The 16947-nt window shown below is 46.2% G+C and overlaps 3 protein-coding genes across 3 annotated transcripts; all 3 read left to right on the top strand.

Moving 5' to 3' along the window:
- Positions 1-1715: 1715 nt before the first annotated feature.
- Positions 1716-7294, top strand: PtA15_10A411 (uncharacterized protein; the record flags this gene model as incomplete). Its single annotated transcript, XM_053160584.1, has 19 exons — positions 1716-1973; positions 2567-2604; positions 3045-3112; positions 3207-3295; positions 3437-3574; positions 3756-3847; positions 3987-4029; positions 4134-4268; positions 4355-4489; positions 4568-4686; positions 4808-4818; positions 4959-4991; positions 5060-5132; positions 5218-5363; positions 5432-5490; positions 5580-5643; positions 5759-5859; positions 5959-7029; positions 7241-7294. 19 exons carry the CDS (start codon positions 1716-1718, stop codon positions 7292-7294), a joined length of 2727 nt encoding a protein of 908 aa, XP_053024543.1.
- An 849-nt stretch (positions 7295-8143) lies between these two features.
- On the top strand, positions 8144-11157 carry PtA15_10A410 (uncharacterized protein; the record flags this gene model as incomplete). Its single annotated transcript, XM_053160583.1, has 14 exons — positions 8144-8180; positions 8602-8693; positions 8867-8966; positions 9081-9133; positions 9212-9534; positions 9602-9644; positions 9728-9869; positions 9975-10033; positions 10148-10165; positions 10287-10335; positions 10410-10413; positions 10499-10597; positions 10700-10802; positions 10888-11157. The coding sequence occupies 14 exons, from the start codon at positions 8144-8146 to the stop codon at positions 11155-11157; spliced, it is 1392 nt and encodes a 463-aa protein (XP_053024542.1).
- A 4332-nt stretch (positions 11158-15489) lies between these two features.
- Positions 15490-16737, top strand: PtA15_10A409 (uncharacterized protein; the record flags this gene model as incomplete). The annotated part of the gene is made up of 5 exons (XM_053160581.1): positions 15490-15562; positions 15643-15820; positions 15956-16154; positions 16262-16566; positions 16668-16737. The coding sequence occupies 5 exons, from the start codon at positions 15490-15492 to the stop codon at positions 16735-16737; spliced, it is 825 nt and encodes a 274-aa protein (XP_053024541.1).
- Between the last annotated feature and the right edge of the window lie 210 nt (positions 16738-16947).

Below are 16947 nucleotides of genomic sequence, written 5' to 3'. Positions count from 1 at the left end.
ATAAGCCTCTATACAAGAGTGCTTCCCTCGCAACCCCTCCAGAGAGGCTGCTTAAATCAGATTCGCGCACCTACCCCCCAGCAGGCAAGGAACCTGTGCCAAGTGTGTGCTGTGTATCCTTTCCTGCCCCACTTCCCCACTTTCCTTGGTGCTGCGGCGTAAACAGCTAATCCATTTGCTGTAGCTTCTTGGACTTTCCCAAACACAAATTGTACTTCCGCTGTGCGTCCAGGAACTTTACCAGGCTCTGATGGCCTCCCATGTGTGCTGGCTTGAGGCAAGTACCTTAAAAATGGTACAAGTCTTGGGCCGATGACACTTTATACACTCGACATGGTAATCAACGGAGAAATAATTCCCGGGAAGGATGAATTTCTCGAGCGTTTGATGTCAATTTTCAGCTGATGGAGGATTGAAAGACTCAGGACTGGAGAGACGAGACGAGTCTGTTTCGCCACCTTTGAAAATTGTATTTCTAATACACTCGGCCGAGTTTTCCGTTCGAAAACCCCCGTTATTTCAAACATGATATATCGATTTGGTGGATAGCTGGTAGTGTACCTTTGTGAGATCTTTTGAGCCCGTTGTTACTTCAGTTGTGGCAAGAAAGACCACAAGCAACCAATTATTTGATCACACATCGGAAATCCAATTTCCGTGGCTTGTGGGGATTACCATTCAAGGCACGACAGGGCCTGATGGTTTCTCACCTGCGCCTGGAGATGTTAGACTTCTCAAGTATTAGTAAGGGCCATCTGGGTCTAAAGTGTGATGAAAGTAAGCTTGGGCATCTATGGTGCGAATTCTACGAAATCAAGACGTATGACAGGAGGTAATCTGGTGAAATCGGCATCCAGCTGCCTGACTAATACCAGAGCCGGAGAGAGCTCGACCACCATTCTGGATGTCAATGCCATAAACCAAGGCGCAAAAGCTTGGGCCAACGGCCCAACCCTAGTCTTAAAAGCCAAAAAGTCCTCGCAGTTCACGATCTGGGATCCATTAAGTACCGGTTCGGACGATTGTACATATTACCATTGAGCAAATGATGCTCACTGGCAACCTGGAACAGACTCCGTCGGCCGATACCATGAATGGGCTGGTGAAGTGAATGCTACTCTATGCTACTTGATTGTACTGGGGAATCGTCCGCGTTCTTTTTCGGACGATTTGAAGGATTAGGATCCGATGAGTCTTTATCGACAAACCTTGTCCAACCCGGTAGGTTCTAAACCAACCCGCGATAAACTCAGATTGTACAGGACGGGGATCTCTTCCTGACAGGTGGCTTGGTGTCGTGATAAGCGGTTGCTCTAGTTGAAGAACTCAGGGGTCGGTGTACGTTTATATATGTAGTTGTAGAGCGGTACTCATTCACCTATTGTGAAGTTGTACATATAGAAGATAGGTCAAGTATCCAAGTCCTGCGAGGCTGCGAGGAACGGCGGAGTAGCCAGCGGGCGGGTGAAGTTGGTTGGTTTCTGTCATCAAACTATGAAACTGCTCGCGCGAAAGTTCGAAGATATCAATGTATAGCAAAGTCCGCGGATTATCGGCCCTCCCACTCCGGCAGGCTCAGGATCGGCTTGCGCTAAGTTAGCTTTTTAGGTGGAGCTCCATCCCCAGGAATATGTATCCACGCCAATCACCTAACATTTGGATACATAAACATTTATTTTTTACCCGTGTTCCACTCCATCAGAATTCTCATCATCATGTCCCAATTACCATCCCACCAACAACATCAGCCCGATCGCCGTCCTCCAGCGGCCAATTATCGCCAACAACAGCTGCATCAAGCATACCCAAGTAATTCTGTCCCCGTACAACACGCACTGGTTCAACCACCCCTACCGTCCTCATCATCATACCATGTCCAACAGCCTAATGTCGACCTGCCGCCTTTCGCAAAACCCCTCAAGAAGTCTGGCTCTCGGAGCGCTATTGCCTGTAACTTGTGTCGCGCTCAAAAGGTACGATGGTGATCTCGATGTCTGCCATTTCTTTGTCCCAAGTCTTCTCAACTCGAAACAGTTTGAATACTCCATCAAATTATCGACCTGGAGGATGGGGACCCCAAAGAATCACCATGGATTTTTTACTACGTATCCATCTTGCTCTTCCCACGCGTCACCATCCATTTCTACCAGACTCCGTCTCCCAATCGACACAACGTCTTTTACATACCCCCATCCTTTCTATAATCACGCTGGTGTACAGTTCTGCGAGCTGTAATACCAATCGCTCATAAAGTGGCGTATATTTCTCTGGTCTTCCGAGCCTACCTTCAACACCCTTGTCCACGATCCTCTTGAGAAGGAAAAAACGTTTCCGATAACAGCTGTCCCGGGAAATCTTCACTCCAACCGGCTTATGAGGATATGCATTCACATCATTGTCTTGTGTGCTGCTTGTTCTTTGCTCTTCTCCCTGAACTATCGGCGGAGCCGCCGCAGTTCTTCTAGTACCTGTTGGATTTTTGGTCCAGTCACAGTGTTTTATCATCGGATTCGTACTGACTCCCTCCCTCTACAATTCTTTCCCATGTCATCCTCGATATGACCAGATGAAATGCGAAGGCCCTTCCTGCCAACCGTGCAAAAGGTCAGCAAGTCTCCTCTCACCATTCTATCTCCCTTACCTCATGCATACATAATCGTAAATTTTATACAAGCAAAAGAATTTCACCACTCCTCTGGTCCTCGGGCGTTTCCGCAGCACATGGAAGATATAGATGTAGAAGACATCCACCCTCAGCCCAGTGCGGCGCGTGAACTGTGTATTTACATATACATAAGGTTCAGCCAGCACCATATTCTACGTTTCAAATGACTCCTGCGCCCCTACGAGTCATGACGTCGTTAAACATCATGGTCTGACATGTTGGCGGCGCCGAATCAGATTCGGTTGACGCTCCATCGTAGTCCTTAACCCCTTATAATACCCGACGGGTATACCGATCCGGAGAAACGTCCACAAGCAGAAGCTCACAAGCTTGGGACGTTCGTTGTGACTGAAGCGTTCCGAATCTCACAATTTAACAGGTGCCAACGGCTCAAACAGCCTTGTGTGTTTGGAGAAAGTCAGGGCAGGGGGCGACAGATTGTATGGGGTAAGCACTCTGTCCACTCCCACAGAAAATGTTGGTTCACAAAGATTGCTCATGGAAGATGCAATGGTCGATGGTGAATTGGTGTCTTCTACAGCCAAACGGACTGAAGAGCTCGAGGCTCGAGTCTCCAAACTCGAAGAAGAGCTCTCAGCAACTAAAGCTCGAGTTTCCCGAGTTGAAGATGTAGGTGCCTATCCCACTCTCGGGGTTAAGACTGCTCCGGTCAAGGGGCAGAGGACTAGTTTATCTAGTCCAGGAACCCTTTGAGTGTAGCTAGATGCAGAGAAATAATCGAGCCTGACTCAACTGGCTTCTTTTCTGCAGTGTGTGGCGAACCTTCAAACTCCCACCAAACAGCATTTAAGGAAACGCAAGCCTTCAACTGAAGCTGCGGTACAAGACAATCCTCAGCCATGTCAGTCCGCGGGAGCCTCGATGGTCGAAGGACCTCCAACCAGTAAGGTAAATGCCTGCAAACAATCCATCTCTTCCAATTGCTTCCAAAAAAAGCCGTCTAAAATTTCTAAAGAAAGACAACAGAGGCAGTGGACCTACGTTAATTTAACCAATGGTCGGTCCGCATGCGGGGGTTGTGTTTTGGTACGTGAAGCTGAGCTCGTGATTTCGCCTGCATGTTTATCAGGCCATCCAAGCCGCCCAGTATGGTCCGCGGAGGACGGACCTCATTGAACGAGGAATGCTGAGCCCAGAGATGGCGAAGCGTTTGTTCGAGACGTGAGTCGCTGGTCTGCTCGGTGGTGACAGAAGATGGTACAGACCCCATCATCGCCAGGGAAGATCCCGTGTGTACTGACGAATTGGCGTGTCCATCTCCATCCAACCGTTGCAAATCGCTTATCTGTTGACCCCGAAGCCATCAAACCCGCTGGGCACCCCAAATTCCCTGGCTAAACATCGTGAGTATCAAAATCTTATTGTTCTTACTTTTTTGGTCATGCCTCCATCGACTAAGTTTGGATCAACTAACTATCTGTCATCCAACTTCTTCACCCACCTCTAGCCCGACACATTCGACAACGTGAGGTGGCACTCACCCTTAATGCTGGCCGTCGGTTGCAGTGCTGGGGCCCAAGGGAATCGAGATGTTGAGACTTACCTCAAGATGAAAGCCCACGCCATCGAGCTAATTCTCGATGTTAGCCATCCTCTTGACTAGTACATCCAGTGCTGAGAGGAATGATACTCATCTTTTTAGAGTATTCATTTTACAATTCTTTCCAGGTAGTCTTCTATCGGGTTTTCGCTCACGACCGACCACAGTCATACCAGGACCTGATTGCGGTGATCGGATGCATCATCCATTGCGGGATCTACATTGACCCAGTCTTAGTCGTCGACCATGCGGAATATCTTCGAGTTGAGCTTCTTGATCCCCTTACCATCCATCTTGGATCCTCACCCATCGGGCCTGTCACCTCATTTTCATTTATTTAGCTCAGGGATGTCTTCGACCGGATCCCCGAACCTCGCTGGAAGTCCGAATTTGACCAGCGCCAATTGCTATCCGTTGCCCGTACATTTATCGGAGTGTACATCCATTCTGTTATGTATAGGTATGGCAAAATGCGACGCATATCATTCAATCTTTACCTTCTTAATATCTCCCGCTATTTTTCATAGATTTCAACTGGGAGAAATTTAACTGACCCGCATTATTTTTTATCGGCATTTTAGTACATTGAAAGGTACAACATTTTTTTTTCATGAGCTTCTTCCCAATCCGCAGGCCTGCAATACTGGGCGATCTATTGCGAAAATCATTAGGGCAGAATACCTTGGTTTTTGTTTTTTCTGAGGCTGTTTTCTTTGTTTTTCTTCGAATCAGGAAAACCGTGTGTTATGCGAATTGATGAAAAAGGTAAGTGGGCTTTTTTGGTCACATAATGGCCCATTTGTTGAACATACTTGCTTACCTAAAGTCGATAGTTTTGATTTTATATTGTAAAATCATTTGTGACTCGCCGTACAGTGATCCGAAATGGGATGGCAACTTGAAATAGTGAGTCATTAGGTGGTACCTCGAGTTGGCACCTCTGAGGGTGATAAGAGATGCTTGGTGTGAATGACGATTTTGCGTGGTCCAGCTTCGTTAGATATTATGTGATAATGCAGGAGGCTCAAGAAGACCTAGACAGTCATTATCGATTGGGATCGATCGATATTCCTAAACGACTCGCTGTTGTGGAGAAATATAACACAAAGGTCGATAATTGGAAAGAGGATATTGACCGTCAGTATTGCTAATGTCTCAAAGCACCTACTGATTCCAATTATTGAGCCCATGTGACATTTGTTCAGGCGTTAAAGCTAACCTTACTACGGATGCTGCCAGCGAATTTGACCACTTATACCATCGAGTCTGTCCACATTTTTCAGTTAATATATGCTTCCATCCCATTCCATGTGCCTTCAAATGTTGCTGACGAAACTGGGCTTTATCACCTAGGCATTTGCGTACTTGACATGCTTCGTAACCCAAGACCTTATGCACTCCTTGAGTTCCAACGAGCGTAAGCTGGAATATCCCTTCATATCCTCCTGCATAATATATGTTGAACCCGATGCTAACTAGAAAATACTCTGTGACACTCTTCGAAATTTTTGTGGCATTTCCTTGCATCACAGGAGGATTAAAGTTGGCCAAAGAAGGGGTCGCGCATGCACTTGAAGTACTGAAGCAATTTATTGATACCCGAAAAGCTGAGCGCGGTGTGCCGTGTGTTCATGTAAATAGAAAATGTTCCTTTTTTTTAATTATTTCCGGTAGGACCAACGCTTATTCTTTATCTGTTTCAAATCACAATTCGACTCGCCCACCCCTACAGTTGGAGTATAGGAAAGCCACAATCTCTGTTGCAACCGCGTGTATCTGCGAATGCTTCTATTTAATACCCGAACATATCGATGTCGATTACTGTCGAAATATTATCAAGACATTTGCGGATGAGGTAGAGAGGGAAGGGGGCGCGTCGGGAACTGGACCGAAAGATCAATATGTAACAAGGTTAAGGAAAGTTTTGGAAAAGTTAGATAGCCAACTGAGGCCTCAGTCAGTAAGCGCATACCAGGACGAGCTTGAACATGAACAATTACCCCAAACAGGAACCCAGTCCGTGGACACCAACGAGATCCAATCATCCCTACCATCGCCGCTGGATATGACCAGCTCAACTAATTTCCCGCGACCTTCAGCTCTGGAAAATCGCGAATCAATGAGTGATACAGCATTGTATCATGGTTTCCCGCCCGAAACGAGCCAGAATGAGCAAACGTATGGAAATGGGCTCTCAGAAAACGACCATATCTGGACACGCACGATCGACATGCCCATCAGATCGGAAACACCGCCGACCTCGTCCATCAGCTATGACCAGTCGATACCGTCTCTGAGTCACGATCCGCTGGAAGAACTGAATATGGTTTGTTACGAAAACGAAAAACCTTATGGACGTTTGGACTACGAGTCGAGCGTGCAGATGATCGAGCAAGGCCCCAAAGTCGCGTTTCCTGACGATATGCATCCCCAGACAAGGATGAGTGGGACGAGCGAGGGTTGGAAGGCTGAGCCATCCCAGCCCTGCTACCCAAACGCCAACTCGATGAGCTACGTTCCGGACCAGGTCAGAGTGGATCCGGAGGCTGATGAGACTCTCCGGCAGATCTTTGCCCAATCCGCCCCCCTGCCCCTGCCCACCCCCCTTCATCCCTATCCTCAACACCAGTACCATCAACTTCACCCCGACGGAGCTGAGTCAGGATCCAGCTTTACCCATTCCAATCTGACCGCTTTCACAATCCACCAAAGCCAATCCGATGGCACCCAATCGTTCCTTCCCCACGAACCTCAAGCTGGTCAACAAGAACCAGAGGAAACCTTCAACTTAATTCAATCTTTGGTTGGTTTCTTTTGCTCTTTTTATCACTAAGGAGACTTTTTTGAAATTTCAGAGGACGAGCCACATCAGAAGACTGACGATGTCTTCTTTTTAAAAAAAACTTTCAATGTCCACCCGATTCAATAATTTTGGAATTACGAATATTTTAACCGTAACCGACCGGGAATTCATTGGGATTGTTTTTGTTATTCAATTTTTATCGCTCATCCAGAGGACCGTTTATCCCAACCGGATGTACCAGACCACTTTCCAGAAAACCTCATGAGAGCTATAGGATTAGCAGCCAAATGGACCTGCTAAAACCCCTCTCTCAACCCACGTTCTGCCATAAAATCACTCCTCTCAAATTCGTCCACCCCCGCTATTTGACTTCTATCGATCCCTTCGAAACAATCACTTTTCTTGTCTTATTTTTTCCTGATACACCTAAAGCAGTTTTTCTTCCTCTTTTATGTCGTCATTTTATTCCCCTATATAATTTCATAAACTCACCACACCAATTTTTTTCCATCCCCCACTTCGTACCTGACCTCTATAATTTTGATTTCTTTCCCTGATGCCTTGTTGTTGTGCATCTTCTTTTGTGTCATCATTGGTGTTGGTCCCTTGCATTATACTTTGTTCAAGATTTCTCGTAAAAACAAGAAGATTTAAGAATTATGTAGAAAATTAGTTTCATCGTCAATTTGTCCATTTATGTCTTTGTAACGAAGTATACATTGTAGGTATTTATACATACATAGCCTTATAAGAGTCGATCATCATACATGATTGCAAGATATTTCACCATTTCTTTCCCTTGGTTTGCCTTGGGCTGTTTTAATGCGCTTGGTGAAAATTTAATACATGCAGAAATTTCTTCAGATTGGCAACAACTTAGATTGCCAGCTCGAGCAAGAGCCAAACGATGAAAGAGCTCACTGATGGTGACTGGATGTATGCGCGAGTGTGGGGTTTGGGAGCCGCGTCGAAAGGCGCGTTCCGAGCTTAACCCTAGTCCCGTGTTGACACCTTCCCCCAACAAGAGCAACGGTCCGATTCAGCCAGAACGACAACAGCAGCCAGAACAGAAGACTAGAAGACATCCTCGATCCAAGGAGCCCTGACGAGACCGATGGCGCCTCAGATATACATCCTCATCTTTGCCCAAGGTAACATTCCGCCCAAACAGCACATCTCCTCCATACGTTCTGTTCTTCAAGTCGGCAGCCACTATCAGTGCGGGACTCTCTAAGAGCACCCGGCTCGCTCCCGATATGCACTCATCTCTCAAGCGCGCCTCTTTCGTTCGCTCTGGCTCATTGGGATTCTTGGTGGCGATCAAGATGTGCCAAATCTGAATGCAAGATGTTGTTCGGCTTGTCCATCATGTTCACGATCACAAAATAGACAGCAACGCATGACTAGAAGTCTACTCCATCATCCCATCACCAAGCCTACCCCCCTTCAAGCTGCCTTTGCCAAGCGGAAAAAAATACACATCTCGTTCAACCTCTAGTTACCATGCATGCCGACCAATTGTCTTGACTCTTCCCATGTCTTTTTTCGCCCTTACACCCTTCACACACTTAGCATACGAAGAGTTTCGATTGCCTGAATTAGAATCGATTGATGTGTTGTTCAACCTCGGGATTGATTATCTCGGACTGGAACTCGACATTTATGTATGTTCGAATTGGGACCTCTCTCTGAAAATGTTCCCCTTAATTTTTTTCTAAGGAAAAAGCCATGGCAACCACTATGCCGTACTGTCCACATACGTTGCGTTTTTGATACTGATCCATGCGAAAAAATGGGTTAAATCTGATTCTTGCATGGTTTCCTCGTTTTCAACTAGCGTCCTTACATGAAGATTGGATTGGAAAACGACCAAAAGGCAAGACTTTTGGGGTCGAGGGCGATCTTGATCAAACACATCTTACGGCATTGGGCCGATGGTATGTCCTTCCTTCTCTCAAGATCTTTGTTGCGTTTTTTCTTTGTTTTGTCTCTTCGTTCAATGAATTGACGCGCTGTACTCGTTTCAAACTTTGAATTTATCGATCGAGCAGCGCCTTCATATCCCGAGCTACACCGATTAAACAAAGCAAACAAAGCCTTATGGGTAAGGGATGTATGACCCGAATTGCTAAAGGTCGGGTAGGCTAACGGGTTCTTTTGTCCGAATTCGAAACAAAAAAAGGCTGGATATGCTGCTAGTCATACGTTCAAGGTGACTGTGAATAGCTACAAGGCGACAGTCGTGCAGGAGAGGAAGAGGGAAATTATCGAGTCGCTTTCGTACATGGACTTCCAAGGGCCGATCATTCTCCAAGATCCGCAGGTTGAAATCATGCTCAGTGAGGAGCATTATAGCGCAAACGGACCCGACGATAATTCTGCCGCCATCGGGGTCGAACAGGTCCTCAGAATGACTGACATCAGATTGAGGACTATTTGGTTGGGCGAAAAAATCTGCGATGGCCAGCGAAGCTTGGTAGATAAATTCGACCTCAAGAAACGCATGTTCGCATCTGCCGTTGTTCTATCCATTCATCTGCTAGCGCTCATGAGGAATGGGCTTGGATTACAGATACATTGGCAATACTTCCATGGAGGCAGGCCTGTCCCTATTGGTACGAGAGCTTGATCTCCTTGCAGCTCGAGAAAAAAAATTTAGTGTTTTTAATCGTTGACTTTAATCTCTCCGCTTATGCAGATGGCAAACCAAGGATTGGTCCGACCTGCAAGCTTGGTCAATGATCCGTTCACTGGCACCGGCTCGATGTTGTATGCTTCAGCTTGGTATGGTGGCTACGTTTTTGGGAGCGATATCGATGGTCGTCCAATGCGAGGCAAAGGTATCTTTGCATCCACTCAATATATAAATATATTTGGGCTACCTCTCTCTATACGTTCAAGAACAGCCCTGACGCGGTTCCTCATTTTCAAATTTCGGACAACAGAGCACTCGATACAAGACAGTGCCAAGCAATATGGCGTTTCTCAAAAGCTGCTGGATTGTGTGGGTACCCTCCTATCGTGCTCCTACAGAATATATATTTTGATTGCAGGTGCAGCTGTTTGAGCTGATTCTGGTTCTTGACGTTTCTCGTGACTTTTGCTTGACTATGTCCAGGCAGTGTTTGATATGACTGTTCGTGTTGGACGTTTCCTTTTAATTTCCAATTGAGCCAGCGGCGGTTGTGCTTTCTCTCTCTCCCAAGTTGGTAACACGGGAGTGATTGATTAGATACTCTTCTCCTATGTTGACACAGCAAAACCCCTGGCGAACGGGTGAAATTTTTGATGCAATCATATGTGATCGTGAGTTCTATGAAGCTCATCCAGAGAATCATTGGAATTAGCCACAGCTTGATAGTTGTTTACTTTTTTCTTAGCTCCGTGGGTGCCCTCGTTTTCTTCGTCTCCTTAGATACGGATGGACAGGCGAGGGAAGTGGTTTGCTGAATCTGTTATCTCCATCTAGGTACGGTGTTCGAGCCGGTGCCAAACGTCTCGGACGAAAAGATCAATCGAAAATACGGACCGAGCCATACAAATTACCCGACGGAACCTGGTCCCATGAGTACGTTTACCATTAGGCCTCCAATGTTTCCCTGTTCTCCCCCGAAAGTAATGGCTTTGCCTCCCTCCCTGCGTATTGCCGTTCTGCCTGGTCATTGTTCAGGAAACCGGACTACGTGCCCCCATCGAAACCGTGGGAGATGAGTGAGGTTTTGGAAGGGCTCTTGGAATTTGCCCTTCAGATGCTGAAGCCAAACGGAAGACTGGTTGAGTTCCCATGTAGACACTATTTTTGTACAGTTGGCCAATATTGCTAACCATTTGTATGCTGTTTATTTTGTCTTTGATCAGGTATATTGGCTACCCACCGCTAGCCAAGACTACAATCACTCGGATGTTCCTCAAAGGAAAGGACTGCGATTGGTTGCTAATTCTTGTCAGGATTTTGGCAAATGGCAGAGAAGAGTAAGTACGCTTATTGATACCAAAGACTTTCCCCTGGACATACATCTACACATTGCATGCCAAAAGGTCGCTGATTCTCTCCATATTTGCAACGTATGTTCCTTGCGGACAAAAAAAGTTGATTACAATGGAAAAAAACGTAACTCTGCTGGATGACGCATCATGTGTAGATACACAACTCGACTCATGTCAGAATGACAAGGCCGATGAATCACTCCCTGGTCATAGACATTTCAGAGATAAATATATGAAAGGGTTTTCTTAGGGCTGTGTTTTATTCTAATATTATTTAACTGGAATAGCTTCATATGCAGATTGGTCTTTAGATACACTTGTTTGGTCTTCTTTATCTTGGATGGAATGATTTGCACATTTGATGGCCTTTCTTTCAGGGTTTTGGTGAAACACCTCTCCAAATTTGTTGAGATTATCTGTATGTTAGATCTCATGTGCTAGTATCTAGCTATGTTTATACCTAGTACTATCATTTCTATCAGCTTACCAACTGTCTTTCAAGCCTCATTCCTTACTTGAAACTATATCTATTTCCTCTTGTCAAGCCCCTACTCAAGTCACTTGGTAGTCCTCTAAGTTTTGGTCCCTGATGCCCCTCAACAAAATCAGAGGAAAAAATTCCAAAATTAGATGCCTCACCTGCAACAATTCCAGGATGTTCTGCAACACTATTCAGGGACCAAGTATTGAGTCAGATTTGTAATTCAATTTCTTGGGAGTCATTTACACAATGGAGGACTTCCTATTCTATCTGCAGTTGGAATTCATCTGGATTCAGATGAACTGTGCACTGGCTTATTGCCTCCAAAAAAGAAACAAAACTTTTTATATGCTACACAGTGCTGGTTAGAGCATCTAAAATGGTCTGGGGTTTGATTGGGTTGCCAGCCTTCAGCGGACTGCAAGGGGATGTGCCAGAGTGCCAGTAATGTGTCACAGTAGTCTGAATTATGGGCTGTCATTGCAACCATGAGGCCAGGGTGGATCAACAGCAGCTAAAGTGAAAAGGAGCACATGAGGGTGGCTTTTGTCCACACTGGCGGTGTTTGGAAGCTCCTGTAGCGGGTCTTCTGGAGGCCAAAAACACCTTGTGGGCTGCTAAAGTTATTTCCAGGTTCTGCTTCAAAATCCAATAAACAAACTGCAAAAGAATGGATTTGTTGACTAAAACATTGCTCCTGTGCAGGAGAATAATTAAAATAAGTCCTTTCCTCCAAAGGAGGAACTTGGATGTAATTTCCCAGATCTTGCATGCTGGGCAGCCAGCCATTTGGCTGGGGTGGTCTTTGATGTAGCACAAGCGTCAAATCTCTTACTGTAGGGTGTGTGGGCCCCAATACATTTGTGATGGCGCAGTTGGTAAACACTAAATCCACCCCATTCCCCGGGCACCCTTGAGGTTGTGGGTTTAAATTGTGAGCTGCCCAAACTCCACTCTTCTCCGCAGAAACCCAACCCCTCTTCCCCCCGGGTTGAGCTTTTGACCAACAACTCTCCAGGTAACATCCACTGGAAATCCTGCCGGAGAGTCTAATTGATGATAGTTTTTTTTGGGTCCTCAAGATTACCAGATGACACTCTTGCTTCTCCGCTGGATGGCATTTGGATGCCCTGCTACAAGCACAGATTCTGAAGATCCAGCACAAAACCAAGATAGCGGGCCACCCAGGCCAATCCCACACCCTTGCCCTATTGCAGCGGAGATTCGTACGGAATGGACAGAAGAAATTCACTAATCATTATGTGGATAGACGCAAGTCTTGAAAAGGGGTCAAGTCTTCCACAAATCATCCCTTTGGAACCTTGGAACTCATTGCCATCTTGGATGGCACCTGAACATAAATTAACTATGATGTAATCACTGATCTCCCTTAATCCCAATCCTGTGACTGAAAACAATTCTGCACTTCATTCGATGCAGAAAGATCTTGAAAGGAGAGCAACTGGCGGACCTGATGACAGAGCATGTGTGGAAATTTCACAGCACCCCAAACACCATTTATTGCAAACAAAACGGTGAAGCAGTACCTCTGCCACTTTGTGTGCTACCAACAACACCGGAACAGCTGCGCTGCGCACAGCAGGAAGTGTAGCAAAATCACAGTGTTTTTTGCCCTGCTTTGCTAAGCTTTTAGCAGCGGGTGAGCTGCTGCACTTTCTGCTGGTTGATCTGCGGGGAGAGAAATCAAGATTTCAGCGCGCTTTTTCCAGCGGCCCGCAGAGGAAAATTGCTGCGCTGAGCGCTGAAGAGTGGTCAATTTTGCTGACAAGAGAGCTGAGCGCTGAAATGTGGTAAGTTGTTTCACTTCTGCGCACCTTGTGGTTGCTCCAGGTTAAACTTTTGACTCCGCAGCACACAAAAGCGCAGAGTTTCACCGCTATTCTAAGCCAAAAGCGGTTTGGTGCCAAGCGCCGCAGTGCTCTGCGCTAGAAACACTTTTTGCAGCAACAAGTGGCAAAAAGTGAAGAAAAGCGCCAACACCCGCTGTGCCGCTTTTGCTGCGCTATTTTGCAGGGAAAGCAAAAAAAAAAAAAACGCTGCGCTCCCTGAGGATCAAAATTTGTGCAGCATTTTTTTTGCTGCACTGACACTGAAACCAGCGCCTGGCCGCTGACGCTATTGCTTTTTGGCGCCAGGAAAAGTGGATGGCCGCTGTGCTGCGTTATTTTGGTGCTTTTTTCAGCAAAGTGCAGCAGCTGTAATGTTTAGGGATCTCCGCTTTCAAGGAAAATTACAGCTTCAATCCAACATACAACGGAGTCCCTTGGGCGTAAAAATGCATCCCCACGATTTTGAACTCCAATAGTTACCAAAGGTATAGACAGAGCTTCAACCCCTTTTGGAAGCAGCGCAGGAGGCAATGGATACAAATTTTTGAAAAGGTATGCTAATTGCACCGGAATGAGAAATTGGAGACAAGGTGTGGCTGGATGGGTGAATCATTTCAACAACCTTCCCAAGCCCAAAAATCAACGAAGGGTAGTTATGTTACGTTGCGTTATCCGCGCAATTTTGGTAACGTAACTACCCCCGTTACTTTACTAGTAACGGGGTCATTTCAGGCCCCGCGCGTAACGTAACAGGCCTCATTTTTCAGGCCCGCTATCGCGTTATCCGGGGGATAACGCGATAACGGACCATTTAAGGCTTTTTAGCCTCATTTTTTGCCTCTTCTCAAGGGCTCCGCGCGCCCGGATAACGCAACAAGCATAAAAAAAACCGGCTCACCGTGTTGCGATAACGTAATTGCACTGCCGTTACGCGTAACGCGTAGATAACGACAAATTTTTTGTTACGTTACCGTTATCTACGCGTTACGCGTAGCGTAACTACCCTTTGTTGCAAAAATGGACCAAGGCTGGCTAGCCTAGGACAATTTCCAATGGTTAGGAGAAACTCCAAGTCCCCATATAAACTGACACTTTCTCTCTCTATGCAGGAAGTACACCCAGCATTCCTCATCCCTGTTCTCCCCAGGCTCCAACCTGACAGAATCACAGAGCACCCAGCGGACTCTGGAGTAAGTTACACTAGACAAGCACCAGAGGAGATTTGGGTGCAATACCCAGGGAGTGCCTCATCTGTAAATTTTTGCATGTGCCAAATGTCTACTATTAACACAAAACATTTTGAATGATATTGGAACTTATCTACCAGACAGTTGACAATTAGAAAAACACAGGTTTCTTATGTATCAGAAACCCACATAAAGCTATACAAGACACGTGAGGCCTCCATCTTGACAACTTCCTTCAGGGGTGCACTGGGAAGCTCGCTGTGTAGCAATGCTATGTACTGGCAGAAAAGCCGGCCCTCTCTCTCTTAGCTCCGCGCAGGGTCTCTTCGAGGGGCTTTGTTAAGCTAGATGGGACCTGGATTATTAGACTTTTGGGCAACTTTGTTGAAAGTAAACCTTACTTTTTCTACATAAACTTACCATCCCACAACCTGAGAGGCTGTGAGAAGAGCCCTGGATCGAAGATTCGCCCTTCGCGCCAGCCAGACTTCCAGGCTTTCCGAACCGAGGCAATGGTGTTGAAAAGCTTGGCCCGAGGAGGACGTTGGCTTAGTGAGCCCACCTCCCTACCGCCTACTATGGGTCCTCACGATGCAGACAAACGATCGGCTGACCGGCCAGAGGAAAATTATATTGATCTAATTCCACAACTTTAACCGTCCTTCCTCCTGGATTACTGGCTCGGAAGCTAGGATTTTTAAGGTTTATGCAAGTGGTTGCTTCATAGTGGGCTGATGGCCGCCGCGGAGTGGGTGAACCCTGACGAACTTCAGCATTCAACCAGTGAGTATGTACGGTTAAGGTACGGTTTGTGTGATGGTGTGCACTCGTTGTGTCCAGCTTCAGGCGTACAGAGGCCCCGGTTGACACGTAATTGAACATGCCCTGGCGGAGATATTCCGAAGAAAGTGGTGCAAAGCTAAACAGAGATAACAACTTCGGTCACTTTAGGTTTATGTACCCACTCCAGCCCCACGGCGCACGACATAAGGCGCGACCGGCGATCTCAAGGTCCACGGAGATCGTATGTAAGCTCATGCCCCAAAACTCAAATTACTGTGGAATTGCCCAGAAATTGCGTTGGCTATCTCGACAATCTCGACCGTAGCCCCCGCCCCCACGGGCCCACATTTCGTTGACCTTTACATCTTTCCTCCCTGTGTCACCGTCGGTGTTTCTTGGAATAAATTCGAATTTCGTAGCCGGGACAGTAAAAAGCCTTGGTCAAAGATGGAGAAGAAGAACATATCGAGTGATACGCTCACTGGACTTGACTATCTATTGAAGTAGGTGCATTTCTCACCAACGATTGGACGTTAGAGATAGGGAAAAACGAATAGAATAGACTGCATAAAGAAATCTGTTCCAATTGACTTTACCTTACCAGTGTTGACTTGCTCATCTACCTTATTCCTCAACAGATTAAGAATACCCGTTTGCTTACTCACCTTGGCTACTGGACTGGCAGTTTTTGCACTAGGGTTCAAAGCAAATCACATTCTGGGAAATGATCGAAAACGTGTGTCGGATACGGCTTCCGGCATCAAGCTTGACTCGAAAGCGCTCCTCAATCTTACGCGGACGAGCCTTATCCTGAGCGCAAGTCTTGTCATAAACACCGTAAGATAATTCACTCAACAAATATTTCAACTCGGTGAAACCAATCCAACTTGAGATTGACATGTTGTGTGGGTGGAAAATTTTGTTTATGCTTTCGTTACATACAGCTTTTCCTAGCCGTGCTGTTGGCGCTAAGATGGCATCATCCGAACCCTGCCAAAAACGATCATTTTCTTCAAAAGATTCGACCCATCATCAAGCTAATTTTGGAGGGCCAGTTTTTCGTCGTCTGCGCTGTCTTTTCCTTCATGGTCACGTTGCTCAGCAATGCAAACACGAAGTTCGAGCCGATGCCGAAAAACTTGCCTGAATTTCGATTGGCCCGCGGAATACCTGATCGTTACATCGAGAATCACTACGTCGTGGCTTTGGTGGGCACAGCTTGGGTTTTTACTTCTGGATACCTCATTGGGTGCGTTTTTGGGTCTCAGATTCGAATATCAAGGAAACAGCCTGAGTACCCATGGAGTTGAACACTTTTGCCTCGTTTTTGTTTTCTGGTCCTTGCCACAGTTTTATTCTTGAGGGATGGACTCTGGTACGGTATAAGCGCTTCAAAAAATTAATTTTTATAGAAAATTAGGACAATATTTCTTATTACTGCTTGCAGTTGTGCTATGGAAAAGCCAAGTCTTATGTTTCAATCTGATACCTGGAGGCTGGAATGATTTACATTCATGCCATTGCAAATCAAACTCAACAAATTGCCTGCTTGAGGCTTTGCCGGAGGCACTTATTCCCTCAAGGAGGCTACATATACCTCTTGACCAGTCGTTTACCCTACGGTCGAAGA

The sequence above is a fragment of the Puccinia triticina genome, chromosome 10A, assembly GCF_026914185.1.
Source record: "Puccinia triticina chromosome 10A, complete sequence".
Taxonomy (NCBI): Eukaryota; Fungi; Basidiomycota; class Pucciniomycetes; order Pucciniales; family Pucciniaceae; genus Puccinia; species Puccinia triticina.
The sequence above is the reverse complement of the archived record's forward strand: the minus strand, read 5'-3'. Positions and strand labels throughout refer to the sequence as shown.